General features: G+C 39.1%; 1 protein-coding gene across 2 annotated transcripts; it reads right to left on the reverse strand.

The window, feature by feature from the left end:
- Positions 1 to 6,143: 6,143 nt before the first annotated feature.
- Positions 6,144 to 14,160, reverse strand: LOC146467839 (uncharacterized). Of its 2 annotated transcripts, XM_085125521.1 has the most exons (6): positions 13,808 to 14,160; positions 13,645 to 13,762; positions 10,305 to 10,460; positions 8,663 to 9,772; positions 7,517 to 7,879; positions 6,144 to 6,741 (listed from the first exon to the last, which is right to left on the reverse strand). In XM_085125521.1, the coding sequence occupies exons 1-6, from the start codon at positions 13,847 to 13,849 to the stop codon at positions 6,656 to 6,658; spliced, it is 1,875 nt and encodes a 624-aa protein (XP_084981647.1). In that variant the 5' UTR covers positions 13,850 to 14,160; the 3' UTR covers positions 6,144 to 6,655. The 2 variants fall into 2 exon arrangements, with proteins under 2 accessions (XP_084981647.1, XP_084981646.1); XM_085125520.1 differs by having other exon boundaries at positions 13,645 to 14,160.
- Between the last annotated feature and the right edge of the window lie 6,259 nt (positions 14,161 to 20,419).

The following is a 20,419-nucleotide window of genomic DNA, read 5'->3' on the forward strand; positions in this document are numbered from 1 at the left end:
AATCAAGCAGCATCTTTCCAATAGTGCCTCATGGCCATAGGTTGGACACAGGCCTACTGTAGGTGAAACAAGATGTAGAAGGATGAACTACTACTACTACTACTACTACTACCACTACCACTACCACTACCACTACCACTACCACTACCACTACCACTACCACTACCGGTGGCTTCCTTTCAAAGTCCTTTTTTAAATTTCTAGCCAACCCTGAAACATGGATTGCATTTTAATTAATCTATAAAATATCTTGAGTTGAAATCACTGATACTGATAACTGAGATCTCAGGTCAGGTTAATAATACTTGGAATATCGCATATCCTAAGAAAGGCACTATCCATCAAATAGACTTCTATTTCATTCCAACCATAGGCCCAAGGAATGGGCTCCGTTGTTATGTTGTATTATGGCGTGAAGTTCAAGGATAACAACAACAACAATAATTATAATTAAAGAAATAATAACAATAATAAGGATCGATTTCGATAAGCATTTTACAAGGAAAATTAATAATAAAAACATCATACGACGTTTCGACAACGATTACATGAAGTCGTCGAAACGTCGTATATACGTAACATTTTTATCGTTAATCATTAACAATAATCGTTAACAATAATCCATCATTAATTACTCCAATAAAAAAGCATTTTAGCAATTCATTACAAAAATTACACATATAATCTAACTATTAAAATATTGCCCGGCAACAACTCTCCGTTAAAAGCAGCTCGTTCCACAGATGTAGCGCTCCGACTCAAAAAGGGCGTGTTGTCACTGTGGACCTGAGATCGCAATGTAAACTCTTCAAAGGCATGAAGGAGCCAAACCTTTTAGACATATGAAAGTCGTGATGGTGTCCCTAAAGCTCAACATGTAGATTACCGGGAGACACTGGAGGTGCTACAAGAATGGTGTACACTCTGGAGTTTGGCAATATTTTTCTTGGTAGTGTTTGCCCACTCAGAGGAGCAATAGTATAACCCTGAAACCTAAGACAAGAGATTGGCTATCTAAGAAGTGTTAAACACCATTTATTTCGCAGAAACTAGATGTACGTTTCCAAACAACCTGAGAGACATGATCGTCACAATTTAAACAAAAAAAAAAAAAACGAGATCCATTATGACACCTAAATAACTAGCAGAGGGTGATGGTGATATTTCCTCTCCAAGCGCAGTTTCGTGGAAGTTCTGTGGCACCCATTCCAACATCAGAAGTGTTTTCAGTAGGACGAGCTTTGTCTTGTCAGGGGTGATTTTTTGAGCAGCACCACGCAGCAATCCTCTTAGATCATCTGTAAGCTGAGAGGCAGCAATTGCGGCATCCTTGGCTGGAATCATATGTTTATATTTTGTCGTTTCCAAGGAGCAGATGGCAGGAATGGGAGGTAATTCTTTTATATGTATGTTGAATAATCAAAGATTATATGCGTGGGTTCGACGATTTATAGTACAAATCTAGGTATGGTGAACCTTCCATAGGGTTTAGGATATAGGGTTTTTTGCCTCCAATAGCGAACAGTTTCTTTTAATGTTTGTGTTGATCATGAATCATAAGGTTACTTTTTTCTCATCAGTTTGTATCCATAACACAATCCGGTTTGTAATTTGATATGTGGTTTCGGGACAGTGGTTTCCGGTGTGGTGGTCTATCTCTGGTCTTTCACATTCATGCGTTGCTTGGGTGGGTGAGTGAGATCAAAATATGAACTGATAGCAGCTGTCAGTGAGACCTTTACATGCTGACGTCCGATCTCAACGCACAAAACAATTGTAAGCCGCCCTGAGACTATGTGACATGTGCGGTATATAAATACATTACATTTAAACAATCTTGATAGCATCAATGAACTGAAATGTCCTAAACGATGTATTCAAGTTTGATATATGCTAAATGGGCAAACGCCGTGAAAGCCGTAGAGACTTTTTCTTTTAAATTATGGGTCAGTGCTTTTGGTTAAACCTCGTGAATCGCCCACCTCGACCGTTAATGGGCCTTTTGCAGCTAACGGTCATATGGTATAAAATCCACCGTGCTGGAGAGCAAGTTGCGCACTGGGACATCCAAAACAAAGCGACTTCACACAGTTAAACTTGAATTTTCTTTGTTTTGCATGTCCCAGTGCGTAGCTTGCTCTCTGTATGGTGGATTTTGTACCATGTGACCGTTAGCTACAAAGAGCCCATTTTTTCGGGTCCAAAAACACGTCAGGCAAAAATATAATTCTTATTACAAACTGATTACGAAATAATCCGAATCACTGTAACGTTTGTTTGAAGATGATGTGTCGAATGTTATCGAAAACACACAAAAGCCCGCGGAAAGCACCACAATAATGTGCTTAAAGTGTCACCAGGTTATTTACAGTATCTTGTGGTTGCTATAGACCCCGGAAACCAGGAGTTCAAAAAAGGAAAAAAAAACGGAAAGAATGTTTTTTTTTCCTTTGTGGTCTGCATTCAAGTTCTCCATCAATGACCAGTGGGATGTAGCATCACTGTTCGGTTTGTTCGTCGTTTTCCGACATTTGGTCTTAATCCGGCTCGAAGGCGCACGGTAATAGGAGAACTGCTCCTCATACTTTCGACACCACCAGATTTGCATTATTTTGCAAGTGCAAAACTCTGTAATGCTTCATAAATTTTAGCTTTCTAAGCCAAAAAATGCAGAATTTCAAATAGAAAATATTTTTCATGTAATAACTGTACAAGCTACCCGAATATTGCGGCCCCTTAGACCTTGTAAATCCGAAAGTAACGGGGACTGTTCCTATCCGGTTGGATTTGAATAATTGTACGTACCTGCGAAAAATCCTGGCTATCACTGGCCATGACTTATAATTTTCGGACGGTAAATTTCAGTCAAGAAACGTTCGGACGATTTCTTGGCCGTTTTTTTTTTTTTGTTGTTGTTGAAATTTCGGACGTAACCCTAAGAAGACAGGCCCGTAGCAAGGCTGAAACAACTGAGGGGGCTTTACAAAATGGTGAACCAAACCTCCGCTCCCCCGTCACTCAAAAACAGACTGATTTTGGAGTTTAAGATGCAACGAGAACATCAAAAAACCCCGGTAGATTTAGTAAGTAAAACAATAACTTTGCACCTGGATCACACTCTTAGGTACATGTTTTTGCCTTTTCTTTAACGTGGACTACTACGTGAAGTTTCCTAATTTCACGTTTAAAGGAGGACGTAGACAAACGACGACAAATTTTTCTTTCTCTTTTTAAATTTGTAATCGGGCAGTAAGAATCCGACTGCAGGAGAATTTTTTTCTCTGGTCTTGAGGACATTTGTGTGGCTTTTTTTGTGTGACAACACGGGAAAACTAAATTGTTATAAACTAAGGACATTTGTATTAAAGTGCACCTATCCCCAAAAATGTTTTTTTCTCTTAAATAAATCTTTGCACCTGTTCGAAACATTTCGCGCTATTTAGCGCCTTTTTTTTTTTAACCAAATTTTGACTTTTTATAGCCTGTAAAAGTTACAAAATCTAGCCATCATCTGTCCCATGACCGAGCTAGTAAGGGGCATGGGTCTATTCCTTACTTGACGTCACAAACTGATTTGCATTGTATTAAGTCTTTGTGAAAATGCATGCAAAGCAGTTTGTGACGTCAAGTAAGGAATAGACCTATGCTCCTTACTAGCTTGGTCATGGGACAAATGATGGCTAGATTTTGTAACTTTTACAACCTATAAAAAGTCAAAATTTGGTCGAAATAAGGCGCAAAAAGGCTCAATGCGTTTCAAACAGGTGCAAAGATTTATTTAAGCAAAAAAAAATTTGGGGTTAGGTGCACTTTAAAATAAGCGGATGTCTTAGAAAACAAGTAGTTTATTTCGATAGCTTTCACGGCTTCAGATTGGTTGATTTCAATCCATTTTGATTCTTATTTCCGATTCACAAGATAGGAGTGCCTGTTAGCGAAGGAAACTGACAGGTAGTAAACAGACTATTAAAGGTTGTGAAAAGGCACTTGCAGTGTCAGAATTCAACATTAATTTGTTTTAATTATATATTTCTGGGCACATTGCTTTTTAACTTTCAAAAATTCTGGGGGGGCTGAAGCCCCCCCCCCCCCCTGCCCCACCCCCCGCTACGGGCCTGGAAGATACTACGAGTAAATATTAAATGTCAAACTTATTGGAACACAGCTGCGTTTCAGGCAGTATGTATTGGAAATGTAGTCCGGGGGATCATGGGTTCAAGTCGCATTCTAATTGCTTCTCGGTTGCCCGTTGGCCACGCTTGTAGATAGCCTAGAGGTAATTTTAATTTGTTACGTTATATTTGAAATATTTGGTTTCTGTCCCACTTGTTTTATTATCGCTAAAAAGCCCCTCGCACGCGCACGGGAAGGGGATAAGCTACACGACGTATTTTGAGCAAAAACCGCACAAAACAAAGGGAGGAGTGCCTTACTCGGCTGCACATTTCATCAGTGATTTTGCTGTAACAAAAGTCAAAAGTTGTAGTTTAAAGAAGACGATAATTGTCTTACATTTCACACTGCGTGTTGGAAAATGCTTAAAATTGAAGTTATTTGCTCATTTACTTAAATGTACACAATCTACAATGTGCAGACGGTAAAATGTTTGGACTATGCACTTTTTGTTTTAAAAGAACGCGGGTTGTAATCGTGAAAGCGTTTTAGCAAACCCTTGGAAAGGCCCTACGAAGTGACGGAAAGCTCTAAAATGAATCAGTGCACAAGTGACATGTTTTTCCTTTGTATGTTGTTCAAACAAGCAAGGTGTCGTCTTAATTATATACAGTACGTAACTAGCAATTAGAGTAGTTTTGGAAGCCGGGTTGCAAACCCAGCTTAAGTAACAGGTTATCCCAAACTGAAGCATTTTTTCAAGGTGAAAAGGTTTTGCTATTTTACGATAGATCTCGGTCAAGCCTGTCTCATGCAAAATGTTTCACGAAACGAAGGACGAAACTGGGAATGCTCGTCATTGATTTCTGTTCTCACTACTAAAATACTGACGAAATCAACCTCACGTTACGCGCGCTGTCTCGTCTGGTAGAATGGCCCTCCCTCCCCGTCGGTTAGTCGGCGACGTTCCGCTTTGCCTTAATTCCTCACTATCTTGCGACCTCCTGCCTAGGCTAAATTTTGCCTCCCATAACTTGATTCTGCTAAGGCAGCGAATAGTGCTTTTGCAGTGAGAATGGTTTACAATTCAGCGTCGGCCTTAAATGTACAATCTTTGTAACAAAACTTTGAATTTGCGTACAAGGACCAAAGGCTGAGCCGTGACAGATGGTATACTTGATATGGTAACCAAGACTAACTTGATGGTCTTTTTCAACGAATGAAAGTTACTCTTTTAAAGTGATTATTTATAACGAAATCCAGTGATGGAATGAGAATCCCTAACCTGTTATGACGAAATTGCGTAAGTCACGTGACTAATTATCCTTGATTGGGAAATGTTAGTCTTGCTTGTGACAGAGGAAATACTGACCTAATCTTGTACCCAGATCCCGCTCTTCACGAAAGAACATCTGATAAAATCCTTTCATGTGTCAGGAATGTGACACAGCACCACTGCACATGCTCATCATTTGTAGCAAAAAGACTTTACTCACGAATTGTCCAAAATGGATTTTCAAGATCAATTTGTCGCTATAAATGTCATTAAATATTTCACCTACCTGGTTCAGAAAAAAAAGTCAATGATTTCAAGTTTCTGGAAAAGAAGAAAGCCGCCGCTAAAGTTTTTTTGACCATGATGGCCAAATTGCGAGCCCTAAATTACGCGTACAAGTTAGTTGCACGCGTCAGATTGCCAAGCAGAAATTTTCACAAAACTTTTAACAGAGACAACACTATATAAGAACTTGTGGCAGTTTCAAAAACGTTAAGTTTAAATCGATATAAGAAACCACTTTTACAGAAGGACAAAAGTGTCCAGATAAATTTTTTGTAAGTCATGCGGTGAAAATGATTGACGTGACCTGCATCGAACCATTTTCATTGGCCAATCAGATGGGAGAACGTGATCGATTTTACCAGATGTTCTCTCCGAAGACGGACATCAAGGTACGAGATTACATACTGACCAGCTTTCATGTTTCTGTTGTGCACAACTTTAAAAAATTATAACAATTTCCTGTGCGGTGTTATCATTACAAGTCGCGACAGCTTAGTTTATTACAACGTGCAATGGGCTATTATTACAAAATCTGACAGCTTTTTATTACAAATTGCTACAGGTAATGTAGAAGGCGACGATTATTACGAAGTGCGACAGTAGTTTTGTCTACCCTTGACTGGGAAAAAAATTTATTTACTTTGACACGTTGGGTTAGAAATAAAAGATCGTGCAGATGAAAACAACTAAACTGAGTCTGTTTTGGCAGTGAGTTTGACATTTCACGAAAACTGTGACGTCTGTATTTCCATTTTATGCTGATAAAGAACTGCTATTGACTCAACAACTCCTTTTTCTTCTCCTTTCGCTTCATGTTTTTCGTCACTTTCCTCGCAGTCAGGGACCTCAAAACAAGTTACAAAAGGGGATAAAGTAAACTCACAACTTCTCGATATGTTTTACTCTGTTGATAGATCACATGATTTGATTCGCAGTTCAGTATCATTTTGTTGTTGGAGATATCAGTCTCTGTGGAAGTCATCAAGTATAAAGCATTATAATTAAACCAGATAACAGCACGGTGAGATTCAATCCACTGGGCACTTGTCTTCTTGCAGCTGTAGAGGCTGGAAGACAAAAAAAATATATGAAAAACTCGTAAGAAACGTACGTTTTCGGAATTCATATCTAAATAGAATATTTCATTTACAAATGTTACGCCAGTTGGAGTATTTAACCATGCGATGTTCAATTTAAATTATCTGTCTGTGAAATTTTTGTTTGTCACAATTTGACTCGTTTGTCGTGCGTTTTATGGTATTTCCTCTTGAATTGGAAACCACTGTCATTCCTATTGTATCTCGATATGCATGGGGTAGAAAAGAAGTTCTAATAAACAGCGGTGTAAATCGAAGTATTCGGTTCTCGTATCAATTCAGCGTCTGTTTTATTATACCGCGCACTTTGTTGAGTGCACATAAAGTAAGCAAAAACAGTTCATTGAACACTCACTGTTCTTCTTACACATGTACAGGTGTGGTGTGAGTACGGATCGAAACATAATTAACTTGTTTCTGCGCGAAACGGCGAAAGAATTTGGTATTTCTATGCAGAAATGTCATAGTTTGAGGCCGGTAATTTATAGTCCCTGGCAAAATTGCCGTACGAGGCAGAAATCCCACGTAATTGCCATGACTACAAACTCAGTCTTTCCTAGATTTACTGATTTTGGGAAACATAATATCCAAGAAATCTGGTTCACTAGGATTTTCCCAAACGAAACAAAAAAAAAAAAAAAAAAACACCGCAAACGGATCTCGTTTTTCTGGACATCCGAAAACTGCTTACTTGGTGTATGATGCCCATTACAGACCTCGTAAGATGAACAATGAAATCGCTCACCTTTACAGATTTTACCATTTCCACGGTAGCCTTTAGAACAAGAACAGCGATATGAACCCCAAGTGTTCATGCACACAGCGTTTTTATGGCAATCGTGAACAGCTGCTTCACATTCATCATAATCAACACATGATAATCCGTCGCCTCGCAAACCGTCATCACATCTACAAATATACGAGCCTTCTGTGTTTGTGCAAGCCGCGTTCTGGTCGCAAGGCCGCCGACCACATTCGTCGATATCGTAGCAGAATTTTCCATCACCACTATATCCGTGCAAACACTGACAACTGTAAGAACCTTGGCTGTTGATGCAACGCGCATCCAAGCTGCAGTTGTGTGAACCATTACTGCACTCATTGATGTCTAAAAAAGATACATCATAAAGATTCATTAATGACACGTGATATGATCCCAGTGTTTCAAGGTTAATTGCTAGCTTTAACCGGTTCAAAGCAATACACAACTGGAGATTACTATTTATTTACTTTTTTTTCACGAGTTAAGTGTCACCGACCAAACCTTAACAGTGATGCTAATGTACGCTTTCTAAGTATGTGACCCTAGGGGTATCGATGTATCCTCCACCCCATCGGGTGGTTATCCCGTCAAAGGTTATCCCAGCTTTTTTTGTCCAGGAAAAAAAACGCGTACCAAATTGGAGAGAAACAACGTGAATTGAAATTCAAGTTCAAGGCTAACTGCCATCGAGTTAAAAGGTCGATGCACTCTCTAAGCGACCACCGTGCCTCCACTTCTCGAAATATTCGAAAAAAAAAGAACATGCACACCAGTTCTTGTGTTCCCGGCGAAAGACCGTCTAAGCAGCATACCAGGATTTACGTTTCTGATGACAGAGAATACCCACATCTTGGTATTGCCTTATTTAGTTTAAGACACTTTCAAGATATTTTGCGCCTAAGATAGAAACGTCACAGACATGGGTAGCAGTTAACGCAATCGATATGGAACTTTTACGTCCAGTTGTTCGGATGCTCTTTTTTGACGGGAACCATAGTTAGCCAGAGAAAACAAACTTATGATTTCTTAGACTAGGTCATAAACGATTCTTCTGCACTAATTGTATAACACTGTCGAATATGCCACGCCTTTCAGCCAAAAGTATGTCATTTCTGAAATTTTAATTACCATTGCAATTTTGCCCATCTCCTCTGTACCCTCTTCTACAGAAGCAGCTGTGTGAGCCTTGAGAGTTTATGCAACCAGCGTGAGCGTGACAGCTGTGAGTGCCTGTCTTGCACTCATCAATGTCAGTGCATAACCATCCATTGCCTTTATATCCATCACGGCAAGTACAACTGAATGCACCGACATTATTTGTGCAAAATGCATGCACACTGCAATTGCCAGTTCGCATCTGGCACTCGTCTATATCTTTGCAGGAACTTCCGTTACCTTCAAACCCATCATGACACGTGCAATTATAGGCGCCGATATTGTTTGTGCAAAATGCATGTACACTGCAATTGTCAGTTTGCATCTTGCACTCGTCTATATCTTCGCAGGACCGTCCGTCACCTTCAAACCCATCATGACACGTGCAATTATAGGCGCCGATATTGTTTGTGCAAAATGCATGCACACTGCAATTGTCAGTTCGCATCTTGCACTCGTCTATATCTTTGCAGGAACGTCCGTCACCTTCAAATCCATCATGACACGTGCAATTATAGGCGCCGATATTGTTTGTGCAAAATGCATGCACGCTGCAATTGTGGGTTCGCATCTTGCACTCGTCTATATCTTTGCAGGACCATCCGTTACCTTCAAACCCATCATGACACGTGCAATTATAGGCGCCGATATTGTTTTTGCAGAATCCGTGGTGACTGCAATTATGGGTGTTGCTTTTGCACTCGTTCACGTCTTCACATGTATGTCCATCCCCATGGAAACCTGAAAAACAGGTGCAATTGTAGCCACCAATTGCATTTGTGCAGAATGCATACTCATTGCAATTATGACGGTTGGTTTGGCATTCGTCCACGTCTCCACATGTCATTCCATTGCCCTGGAATCCTTGGAGACAAATGCAGTCATAAGAGCCAATGGTGTTTTTGCAGAGTGCATGCGCACTGCAATTATGTGTACCCAGGCTGCATTCATTAACGTCGCCACAGGATTGCCCATCTCCCTGTGTTCCTGGGGGACAACTGCACTTGTAAGAACCAATGGTGTTGACACAGACAGCATTTGGAGCGCAAGAATGTAGTTCGACTGATAAGCACTCGTTGATATCTGTGTAGAATTTAAGTCAGTGAAGTTGTTTAAGAATGAGCTTTCTAAATGTAACATAATGAATTTTAAAAAAATAGCTGAAGAAAACTTAAGCGATAACGGAGCCTTTCGATTCTAGAATCAAAGTGGTAGATAAATTTTGGCGGTTGCAGTTGACACTGGAAGTTTATGTCCTTAGAGCAGCTGACCATAACATTTCTGAAAATGTAATGAAGTTATTAGCAGTGATTCAATTTACAATTGTTTGAGTTTTGAACTTGTATGGCCTTGGAAGATAGAATTACTGAAACAGTGCGTGAAGGGGTTAGATGTTTTGGCTTCACAATAAAGTTATGAAAAATACTGAATTTTTGATACAAGAGTAAAATCCGGTTTAAGCATCTAACAGTGTGTTTCTCACTGGCAATGATCAAAGACAGGGCTAAGTATTAGTTAGACTATTTTTTGCCATTTCTCCATTATATTTTTACTATTTTTATCTAATGTATTATGTGGAGATGTGGAGATGAATAAAGAAAAGACAGTCTCATACCGTAACACACAGAGCCGTTTCCTTGGAAGCCACTGTTACACAGGCAGGTGTAACGAGTCTTGTCAACAGTATCTGCCGTGCAGGCGGCATTGAAATCACAAAGTGGCTTTTGTCTGCAATCAAACGTGGTGGCCAAGCTTTGTTTATCTTCTTCATCTGTTTTGGAAAAGAAAACGAATCAAATTGTAAAACTTACTGTAGTTCCACCGAACAGTATTTTGCTGTTAAATGTTAAACTCTACTAGTCTATTTAATCAAATCAAATAAGGTTCATGCTTGGGTATTTTAAAACAAAGGCCTTTCAAGGAGTCAGCACTGATCGTTGTTCTTTTACGACGAAAGTGATGCGAAGTCTTTTTGATGGGTCAGCCATCGGCGTCAACCAAAGAGGCATTAACTATTTTCTTTCCAAAATTAACGAAAAAGTTAATGGGATTCAGTCAATAAAAAGTTATCACTTAGTTACAGCTTCTGCTTCCTGCCGATGTTTGGCTTGAACATGTATAATATAGGGCATTGAAGAAGTACAACGAAGTACTCGGGATGAAGCTACTTACCTTAACATTGTCTAGTTTGTCGCATGTAAATATTAAAAAACGATATTTACTTGGAATGCACCCTATGAATGTAATTGATAGCCATGACCTCGGAATTACTTCTGGTAGTTTTTCGCAACTTTAATCTTTTTAATATCTTCAATTTTAGCACAAAGGTGACAATTTCGCAGGGCTCATACATACATACATACAAACTTTATTTATGCTCCCTAAGTGGGTTTTTCAGCTCAATACAATAATTATTACAGTTACAAATCTAAATTAAATAATTAAGGATATAAGTACAACAATATTATAATAATATTACAATGTATCAAGAGTATTACAAGTATATATTAACCTAATAAAACATTTGCGAAATGACGCCTAAAATTCTTGGGGCATTTTAAGGACTTAATATTATCATTCAAAGAGTTCCAGAGTTTGGCTCCTCTAAAAGCAAAAGATCGCTGCCCTGTTGACAGGCGACATAAGGGTATGTCCAAGGCACCAGACGATCGAGTTTGTCTATTATGGACTTGGGAACGTAGTATAAACTTATCAGCAAGATAGTCTGTAACAAGATAGTTAATGTATTTGTGTACCATGGTTGCATCGTTTAAAATAAGTTTCTCTCTAATAGGAAGCCATTTCAGTGATCGCAGCCCATCCGAAATATGGTCATACTTTCTTTATAGTCCCAGAATAATCCGTCCAGCGAAATTTTGAACTTTTTGTAGCTTGCTAATGTTGCTGTTGCTGGTATTACTCCAAACAGTTGAACAATACAGAAGTTTACTAAAAACAAAGGAATTCATCACTAACAAAAGCGTTTTCCTATCCAGAAGATGCTTAATTCTGTTAATTTGTTTCAATTTAAGAAAACAATTCGAAGCAGCCTTAGTGATATGTTCGTTGTAACTGAGGCATGTGTCGAGAACACCCAAGTCTTTAACAACAGGCACAGGTGTTAATTCTTTATCAAACAGTGTTATATTGAATGATGGCAGTTTCTGCAAAAGTTGTGGTACTCCTACAGTTAGAATCTTAGTTTTGTCCGGATTGATCAAGAGGGAGTGTTTACAGCACCACTGAGATATTCTCATAAGATCTTCTCAGTTCAAGGCAGGGATAGACGTAGTTAATTCGGCAGGTGGGAAGGACAAATACAGTTTGCAGTCATCGACATAGGAGGCAGATAGACAACGTTTAGGAACAGAAAGGAGGTCGTTAACGTAGATTGTAAACAAAACTGGACCTGAAATAGAACCTTGCGGAACTCCGAACTCGAGTGGGAGAACTTCAGAAACTGCGTTACCAATTCGGACGCATTGTTCTCGGTCGAAAGGTAACTCAGGAACCAATCCAACGCACTCTGGGAAAAGTCGAGACTTTGTAGCTTGGATAACAAGACATCGTGTCGAATACTGTCAAATGCTTTAGACATATCTAATAAGACCATGATCGAAACTTTTTTGTCATCCATAACCTGGAGTAACTGATCCGTGACATACAACAGAGCTGTTTCTGTCGAGTGAAGTTTTCTGTTTCCGCTCTGATGTACTGCCAATTTATTATTTCCAATTAGATATTCCATAAGTTGTCCATGTACCAGCCTTTCAGTAACTTTTGAAACTATTGGCAATAGTGAAAAAGGGCGGTAGTTGTTAGGGACATCTGGGTTACCGCATTTAAGAATAGGTGTGACTTCTGCTGTTTTCGGCCATGCCCGTGCGAACGTGTTGGTATAAAAAGAGTTGTTCACAATGCGGGTAATTGTTGTCAGTGTACAGGGTAGACTGTCTTTAAGAATTCGAGGGGATGTCTTGTCCATTCATGGAGCCTTGTTAGATGGTAGTCTTCTAATCACCCTTTCTACATGATTTTCTGTGACTTTTCTGTGACTTGGTGGAGCTCAAATAATTCCCAAGGATTACTTAATCATTCTGAGTTCGCGTCTATAAATCGGGCTACGCAGTGGTTTTACCATCTGTTGGGAAGACCTAAATCGCCTTCGAAATACGGATTGAAGAGTGAAAGAGTTTGAAAAGAGTCATAATTATTCCTTCGAAGGCACAATTGTCGTTTCGAGTCCAACTGAATATAAAAGTCGGCTTGGATTTTCGGAAAGCTACAAATTCTGCTGTGCCGTTAAATGTTCTGCGACAGTTAAACGCTCAGCTATAGAATTCGAGCAGATCAAGCTGTGCTAAGCGTAGTAAGCGTAAACAACATCTTTTTAAACAATTTCTAAAAAAAGGGATGGAGATTTTAAGTAGTTGTGGTCTTAAATTTTATCGTTGGGTAAAAAAATAAACATAAATCCAAGCTAACATATATAGAAAATAGCTTATTCATTCCTTAACCTAATCTTCAGGAAACAATTGGGAAAACATTGTATAATTTTCTTTATTCTTTCTTCTTGGGTACCGTTCAAGCCCAATGCACAAGCGAACTTTCTGACTGGCACGACATCAAAGATTTCGTTCAAACGACTATTTCGGTATTTTGAATCGTATACTTCCTTAGTTTTCTTAAATACAAATACAATTGACCGACCATTTTTAAAGGAAATCATATGAGGTAAAGACCGCAAATTGAGGTTATAAATTAAATACGATACAAATATGCATGCCGAAGCAAAATATTAATATGCTGAGCGAAGCATATAGTCTTTCCTGATGGAATTTAATTAGGATGCATACATCCGAGTAGATAGTGCAGTATTTTTCATTAATTACTTCAAACACACAACGTATTCTTTTGTGCTTAAGTACGTAAATAGAATTGTCGTCCTTACTTACGTTTGTATGCAGTTGATTTAATTTGCAGCAATAAGATAATGAGAATCATCAGCACCACAGCTGCCAGTAAAGCCTCGGGTTGTGAGGTGACTTTATCCCAAATAGGATGCAGTGATTTCTTTATCTTTAGGAAATCGAGTTTCTTTTGAGCTGGTGACATGACGAATTCTTTTTCGAAATCGAGTTTCTTTTGAGCTTGTGACATGACGAATTCTTTATCTAAAAGCCAAATCTCACAATAAAGTTGAGTTTATCACGGACGAAATATATAAATGAGGTCTATTCCGAGAGGAGACAACCCGACTGATTTCGAATTCTCGGAAAGTCTGGGGAAAAAGCCCTTTGCTATAAATAGTCATTGCATCATAAATCTGACTCTTGCCTTCCTAATAAGGATTCTATCGTATTCTAACTACGGCTTTGTTTACACTATGCTGGATAGCATTTTATGACGTTGTGAAAAATACTCTGGCCTGGTGTGAGCTGAAGTGGCCCAAAACCACCGCCATCTGTCCACCAGAATCCAATCGTGTCGGTTCGATTCTCTGACTCAAGAAAGTGTCACGAAAACCTATCCGATGTGTGACGGTTCACGGCTTTCAAGACCGAAGAAGCGCAGCACCGCTCCAGGACAAAAAAATAGGCACTCGAAGGAGTGCATGTGGTTTCAGCTACCATAATAAAAAGTTATTGCCTGTGTTCGAGTGACCCTCAAAAGTCATTGTAAGAAAATGAAAAGGAATCTCTTCAAAGATCAATAAATTATGTGTGACTGTTACATCTACTGTAGGTTTTTTGTCTGCTTTATTAACTCCGTTTTGTGCATTAATGAAAAAGTTACAAAGCTGGGGTGTTACTTCGGTAGGTGTATGTTATATGTTAGTGGGGTTGCAAATTTGTAGGGAGATTATTTTCCAAATGAAAAAGGGGAATTTTTAGACTGCCATTATAGGCATCTCTTTAGCAATCACAAGTTTTGTGTATAACTATGCAGGTTTCAAACTATGATCTGTAGCAAAGTCAGCGACCAAAGGAATTCTAAACATGCGGTCCATTTTAAATCAGCCAATCGATGCTTCGGGCCCGTGCAACGATTGTAGAATATTGCAGTAAGAAAAGAAAAAATTCAGAGGGGTAAATGAACAGCTCTAGTCAGTGCCAAAATTGTGCAGCCTAATTTGATCGTGTTGTCATATGGGCGAATTTGGTATGCGCTGGAGGATTTCGGTTTGTTTACACTTTAACACACAGGGGACAGTAATAGATATGGTTTGGCTCTCCCATGGTTCGCATGGTGAAGAAGTTCCGTTAGGATCAAGACACACAGATAAACAGACAATAAGCTTTCTTAATTGAAAATTTTATTCAGACAGACCCGTGTTCACCCTTGAAAAGCAAATACGTTCAATTTTCGCCTCGAATGAAGGCTACGTGATCCAAGCGCACCGCGAGTCACTAAAGCACAATTTCTCGATTCTATTAAACTGAGTACGTTTTTCGAAAATTTCGCCAAAGCTATTTGAAATATGACAAATCGATCAATTTAACATAAAGCAAGATAAAATCCAAATTCAAACCTGTAGTATTTGTGGATTGTCAGGAGCACACAAAAATTTCCGAGAACGTCTACAGCTCATGTGATGATTTGCAGATCTTGTTTGCGATCGCACGTGTTTCGCCTTGACACAATCTCGAACAGGAATTTCTTCGCTATGAACTCACTGGTTTCCTCTTTTTAAGCAGCCGAGTGTTCCTTAGAAGTTGCTCTTTTGATTTACGGTATTGAAAGCCTGTGTTTTCCTTCCAAGAACCACAAACGGCCACCTTGAAAATCCACGCAATAGAGATGCGGCAGCCATTTTGAATTGAATACAAGGATCTTCCGTACGAATAAAGCCGACTGAGACTCGTAAACCTGTCATGGTGAACGTTCGGCATTCCGAACCTTTACGGAAAATGGACTTACTTACTTACTTTCTTACTTACTTACTTACACTACACGATGACAATGTAGGTTTCAGCTTCTACAAAGCTGAAACCACAAAAATCGATGGTTTTCTACAAAATCGAGTGTATGAAAATTCCCCCCCCCCCCCTAAGAAAAATCTTTCAAACAAACGTTTTACCCCCCACTGCAGTGAACGAATATTAGTGTAGCCTAAATTTTCTTCGAGTCTCATTATAATTCAATTGATCAGGTAGCGTGTCAATATTCATCTGCGGTACTATCCAGGGCCTAGACTACGAGTAGGTCCCCCTTTTTTCCTCAGGGATAGTAGGGCGAGCGAAACGCGAGCGCGCGTGAAAATCACCCCACGCGAGAAAAGGCGACACGCGGCGGGGAGAGAGAAAAATGAGGGACTACAAAGCCCAAGCTTTTGAACTAATGCGTTGCTCTCACAACGCAGAACTCTGATTGGCTCTTCCATGGCAATCTGTCAACATCTGTCAAACAAAGTATGAATGACGTGGGAAATAAATTCATCGAACACGACAGCGCTGCACGCCTGTTGTACATTACGTCGCGTCAGAAATAGATTTTCAACCGCAAACTAGCCTGTGGAACTACGAAAAGAAACAGCCGCGAAGAATTTGTGTCTGGGTTTTCTTTCACTTGCAATAAATATCCCCTGCAGTTTCCCGATGACAAGGGCAATGACAGCTCAATGAGAGAAGGAATCCCATTGGATGCGCTTAATTGAGTTAGAACGTGATACGATCTTCACACTCCAAAATCAGTCGGGCGTGAAGGGTCAAAAGCTAGGGCTTTGTCTGTAGTCCCTCATTTTTCTCTCTTCCCGCCGCGTGTCGCCTTTTCTCGCGTGGGGTGATTTTCACGCGCGCTCGCGTTTCGCTTGCCCTACTATCCCTGAGGAAAAATGGGGGACTACTCGTAGTCTATCCAGGGCCCGGTTGTTCGTATTGAACCCATGGCCATGATTACCGAGGGACCATCCGACGTAAATGCCGGTGTATGGTTGGATAGTAATTCGTTCGCGAAAAAAGAAAAAAAAAACGTTCACTTTTCTTCTTCAGGCGGCTCGCATTGTATCAATCCTACGCCTCAAAGGTCAAATTGGTGTGCTTTGTATTCGTAATGCTAGTTTCGGTGGCTTCTGTTGGGGAAACAGCGTCGTGTGAACAATAAACACAACGGAGTTTTCCTCTCCTATATGCAGACGCTTCTTCAGAAGTAAAGAGGAGCGAAAACTCGAAAACAGAAAGAAAATGGAAAGAGTGGCGTTCCCCGCACTTCTTTCCGGTCTCCGGCTCAAGCGCGCTTGAGGGCGAAAATGCCTCTTGGGAAGACTGGGAGAGAGTGTGCTATCGGTCTGATAGTTGCTCCTTGGAAACTAGCATATAAGGAAATGACGCGAAATTTGTTTAAAGAACATCAAATTTCCGCGGAGCAACTGTCGGCCGAACGTGTCCCGACAGAAACACTCTATGTTTAACGATGAGGCAATCTAATCCATCTGTTGAGCTACGACAAATTGGAAAGTGGTGCACTTGTCATGTAAACGCCTCCCCCCCCCCCCCCCTCTTCTCCTCGACCATAAGATTTATTCGTGACATTAGATTGAACTGTAATTTTCCATTGTTTAATTTCTTAGAAATCATGAAAGCTTCGGTTACGTTTGGGTCACAAATACAGAGTACAAGTAAAACTCTTACTTGCTGGCCGGATAACACATTAAAAATATTTTATTTTACTTTTCAGAAAAATGCTTATCTGGCGAGCAAAAGGGCAACGTGTTAATGCGATTTACATTAAAGTCAACTTGTCTAACTGCTTAGATGCGGATTGGCGTGTTTCAGTAATATTTATTAGTCAGTCTCATGCATCGATACTCTTTCCAAGAAAACAAGGAACATTTTACATCTGTACTCCTTCAATGCAAAGGTCAAAATGGAGCTCAGTCTCTCTGACATAAAAATACATAAAAAAGCTTCTCGAAGGTGGACCATCCACTTTTAACCAGTTATCAAATGTTAATAATCCGGAGTGACAATGATAACAGTATTAGAGTAAGACAAACATTAATTATTTAGAGACTAGAAACTGAATAAGATGTTTCCGAAATGTTTCACTTTGTATAATACTGAGCCGTATTCTCGGCGTTATTATTCCCCTTAAAGAGTCATTACTTGAAACCTACCATTCTCTACACCATCAGTTAAATCTTAACTGAATGTTTTTTTTTCTCTATTACAGAAAAATCAAACAGTACCTGATAAACTAATAATATATATATTTAAGCCTAATATTTAGCCTAAAAGCGGAGCTCCACAATTCCTTTTTAATAGCATTTATATACATGCTTCTCTGCTTATTATATAAACGTAATACAGTTACAAATTCGTCATCCTGTCTTGAGTTATATATATCTTAGGTGCATATAAAGCACACTCTTTACGCGTCAGCGGAACATGTTTTGAACCATAAGCTGTTCTTGTTGATCGTGCGAGATCACATTGCTGAATTCCGATGACGTTCGAGACCATAAAACACTTGTGGATGAAAAAATTACGCTCTCTCTCAAATATTTCTCCTGTGGAAACTATTAATGTGTTTGTGTAACTTTTGAAATGCGTACAATGAAGAAAATTTGGCTACCAAGTAATGTTTCCGCGCGTGCAATTTGGCCGTGCGGATAAAAATAAAATTTTCGTTACAAAAATTTTTTATTCTGTAAAGATTCATCGTACAGAAATATTTATAGTCTCATAATAAACATTACAAGAATAGAAATAAAGGAAAAATAACGTCTGGTTATGGTTTGAAATATTTTAAAGTTTACTTTAAAATTAGGCCATACTGTTTACAAATATGCGCTGGGAATGAATTACACAAGTCGAGCACAAAATGTTCAAAACAATGAATGACTCTAAGAATATTTCTCCTAAAGAAATAATTCTAGCCTCTAACTAAACTTTAAAAAAAAAAATACAGGAAAAGTAATATTTGGTTGTGGCCTGGAGCGTGTTTACAAAACTTGTCCGCTGTGAATTGCCAACGAATTACACAAGTCCAGCGCAAAATGCTCAAAATTATCGCGATCCTGGGGATTTCCCATTGCCCTGAGACGACGTTATTTTGCGACTGAATGTCGTCTCAAAATGACGGTGTTTGATTGGCTCAAAAACTGTCATGTAAGCATGACAGCACGGCACTTAACAACCTCGTTCCCAGGGTCTCTCTTCTTCCCGCCCAGCGAGAGAGAGAGAGAGACCCTGGGTGAAGCTGGTCATTTGGGTTCGGCGCGAACAGATCAAAATTTTACTTCTGTAAATGAACATGCGACGATGGATGGTATTGTTTATTTCTTTTCATCTGAGTTTAAAAAAGTTTCTGACACTGTTCTAGGACCACTTAGATATATTTTTTTTGTGGTGAAAATGTACCATGGTACAGCGGATACAACTTTTTTCTTGAAGGTAAGCGAAAAAGAGTGATTATAAATTCGATGAAGAGAAATTTACTTAAGACTTTCTTAGGTGTGAAAGCGCCCAAGGTAAATAACAATGAAATTAAATTCCAATAAATTATGGCATTTTCAAAGCAAAAGGATTTGTTTATTTTCTGATGCCTCTTATCCCTAGAAAAAAATGCGCCAAGAGCGCTGCTGTGTTCTCTTTCATGGCTCAGGTTTGTCAATTTAATCTTCTTGTCGTAGCGCCGAACGGCAGACTCGGTAATTTTTACAGTATTCTTCGCCGCTTGTTTTCTTTGAAATTTCTAAATCTCCACGGCATCCGAACTAGGATAACAATGCTCCCGGTTTTCGTTTTTGGGTACTAGTATGGTTGCCCTTTTTATTCTTGCTTCTGGTTGTGAGGTTTATTCATCGCTGTTTTCATGTTGTTGTTTTTGTCTCGGCGGTAACAAATTTTCAATAAAATTTGCTTGTAAACTGTTTAAACCTACTAGCTCGTCTATTTCTCTTACAGAAGTAATTCTAGTCTCGAAGTAAACGTTAACAAACGGAGAATACAGGAAAAATAATGTTTGGTTGTGGCCTGAAATATTTCAGTGAGCGCTTTAATTTAAAATTAGAGCATGTTTACAAAACTTCTGCGCTGCAAATGGCGAATTAGCTGGAGAAGCCCAACACAAAATGTTCAACAAAATTCATAACTCTGTGAATATTTCTCTTACAGAAATAGTTCTAGTCTCTAAGTAAACTTTAACAAACGGAGAATACGGGAAAAATAATGTTTGGTTGTGGTCCTAAATATTTCTATGAGCTTTTAACCCTTAAATTAGAGCGTGTATACAAAGCGTATGCGCTGTGAATGGCGAATTAGTTGGAGAAGTCAAACACAAAACGTTCAAAATAATTCATAACTCTGGGAATATTTCTCCTACAGAAATAATTCTATTCTCTTAGTAGACGTTAACAAAAGGAGAATACAGGAAAAATAATGTTTGGTTGTGGCCCGAAATATTTCAATGAGCGCTTAAAATTAGGGCGTGTTTACAAAACTGATGCGCTGAGAATGGCGAATGAATTAGGGAAGTCCAACACAAAATGTTCAAAGCAACACATAACTCTGTAAATATTTCTCGTACACAAATAATTCAAGTCTTTAAGAAAACGTTAACAAAAGGAGAATACAGGAAAAATAATGTTTGGTTGTAGTCCGAAATATTGAAACGTTTACTGCGTATTTACAAATGTGCCCTGCAAATGAATTACACAAGTCCAACACAAAACATAACTCTGTGAATGTTTAAAATTAATTTATCTGCGAATATTTGTCGTATGGCAAC

The sequence above is a fragment of the Pavona decussata genome, unplaced genomic scaffold (assembly GCF_977016875.1).
Source record: "Pavona decussata unplaced genomic scaffold, jaPavDecu1.1 SCAFFOLD_134, whole genome shotgun sequence".
Taxonomy (NCBI): Eukaryota; Metazoa; Cnidaria; class Anthozoa; order Scleractinia; family Agariciidae; genus Pavona; species Pavona decussata.

Bases quoted from the DNA above. Each gene is read 5' to 3' on its own strand.
- LOC146467839 (XM_085125520.1), bottom strand. From the start codon at position 13,849: ATGTCACAAGCTCAAAAGAAACTCGATTTCGAAAAAGAATTCGTCATG. The intron at 9,773-10,304 runs GTATGAGACTGT...AATTCTACACAG, and splicing joins AAACGGCTCTGTGTGTTACG to ATATCAACGAGTGCTTATCA. The intron at 7,880-8,662 runs GTAATTAAAATT...TATCTTTTTTAG, and splicing joins AGATGGGCAAAATTGCAATG to ACATCAATGAGTGCAGTAAT.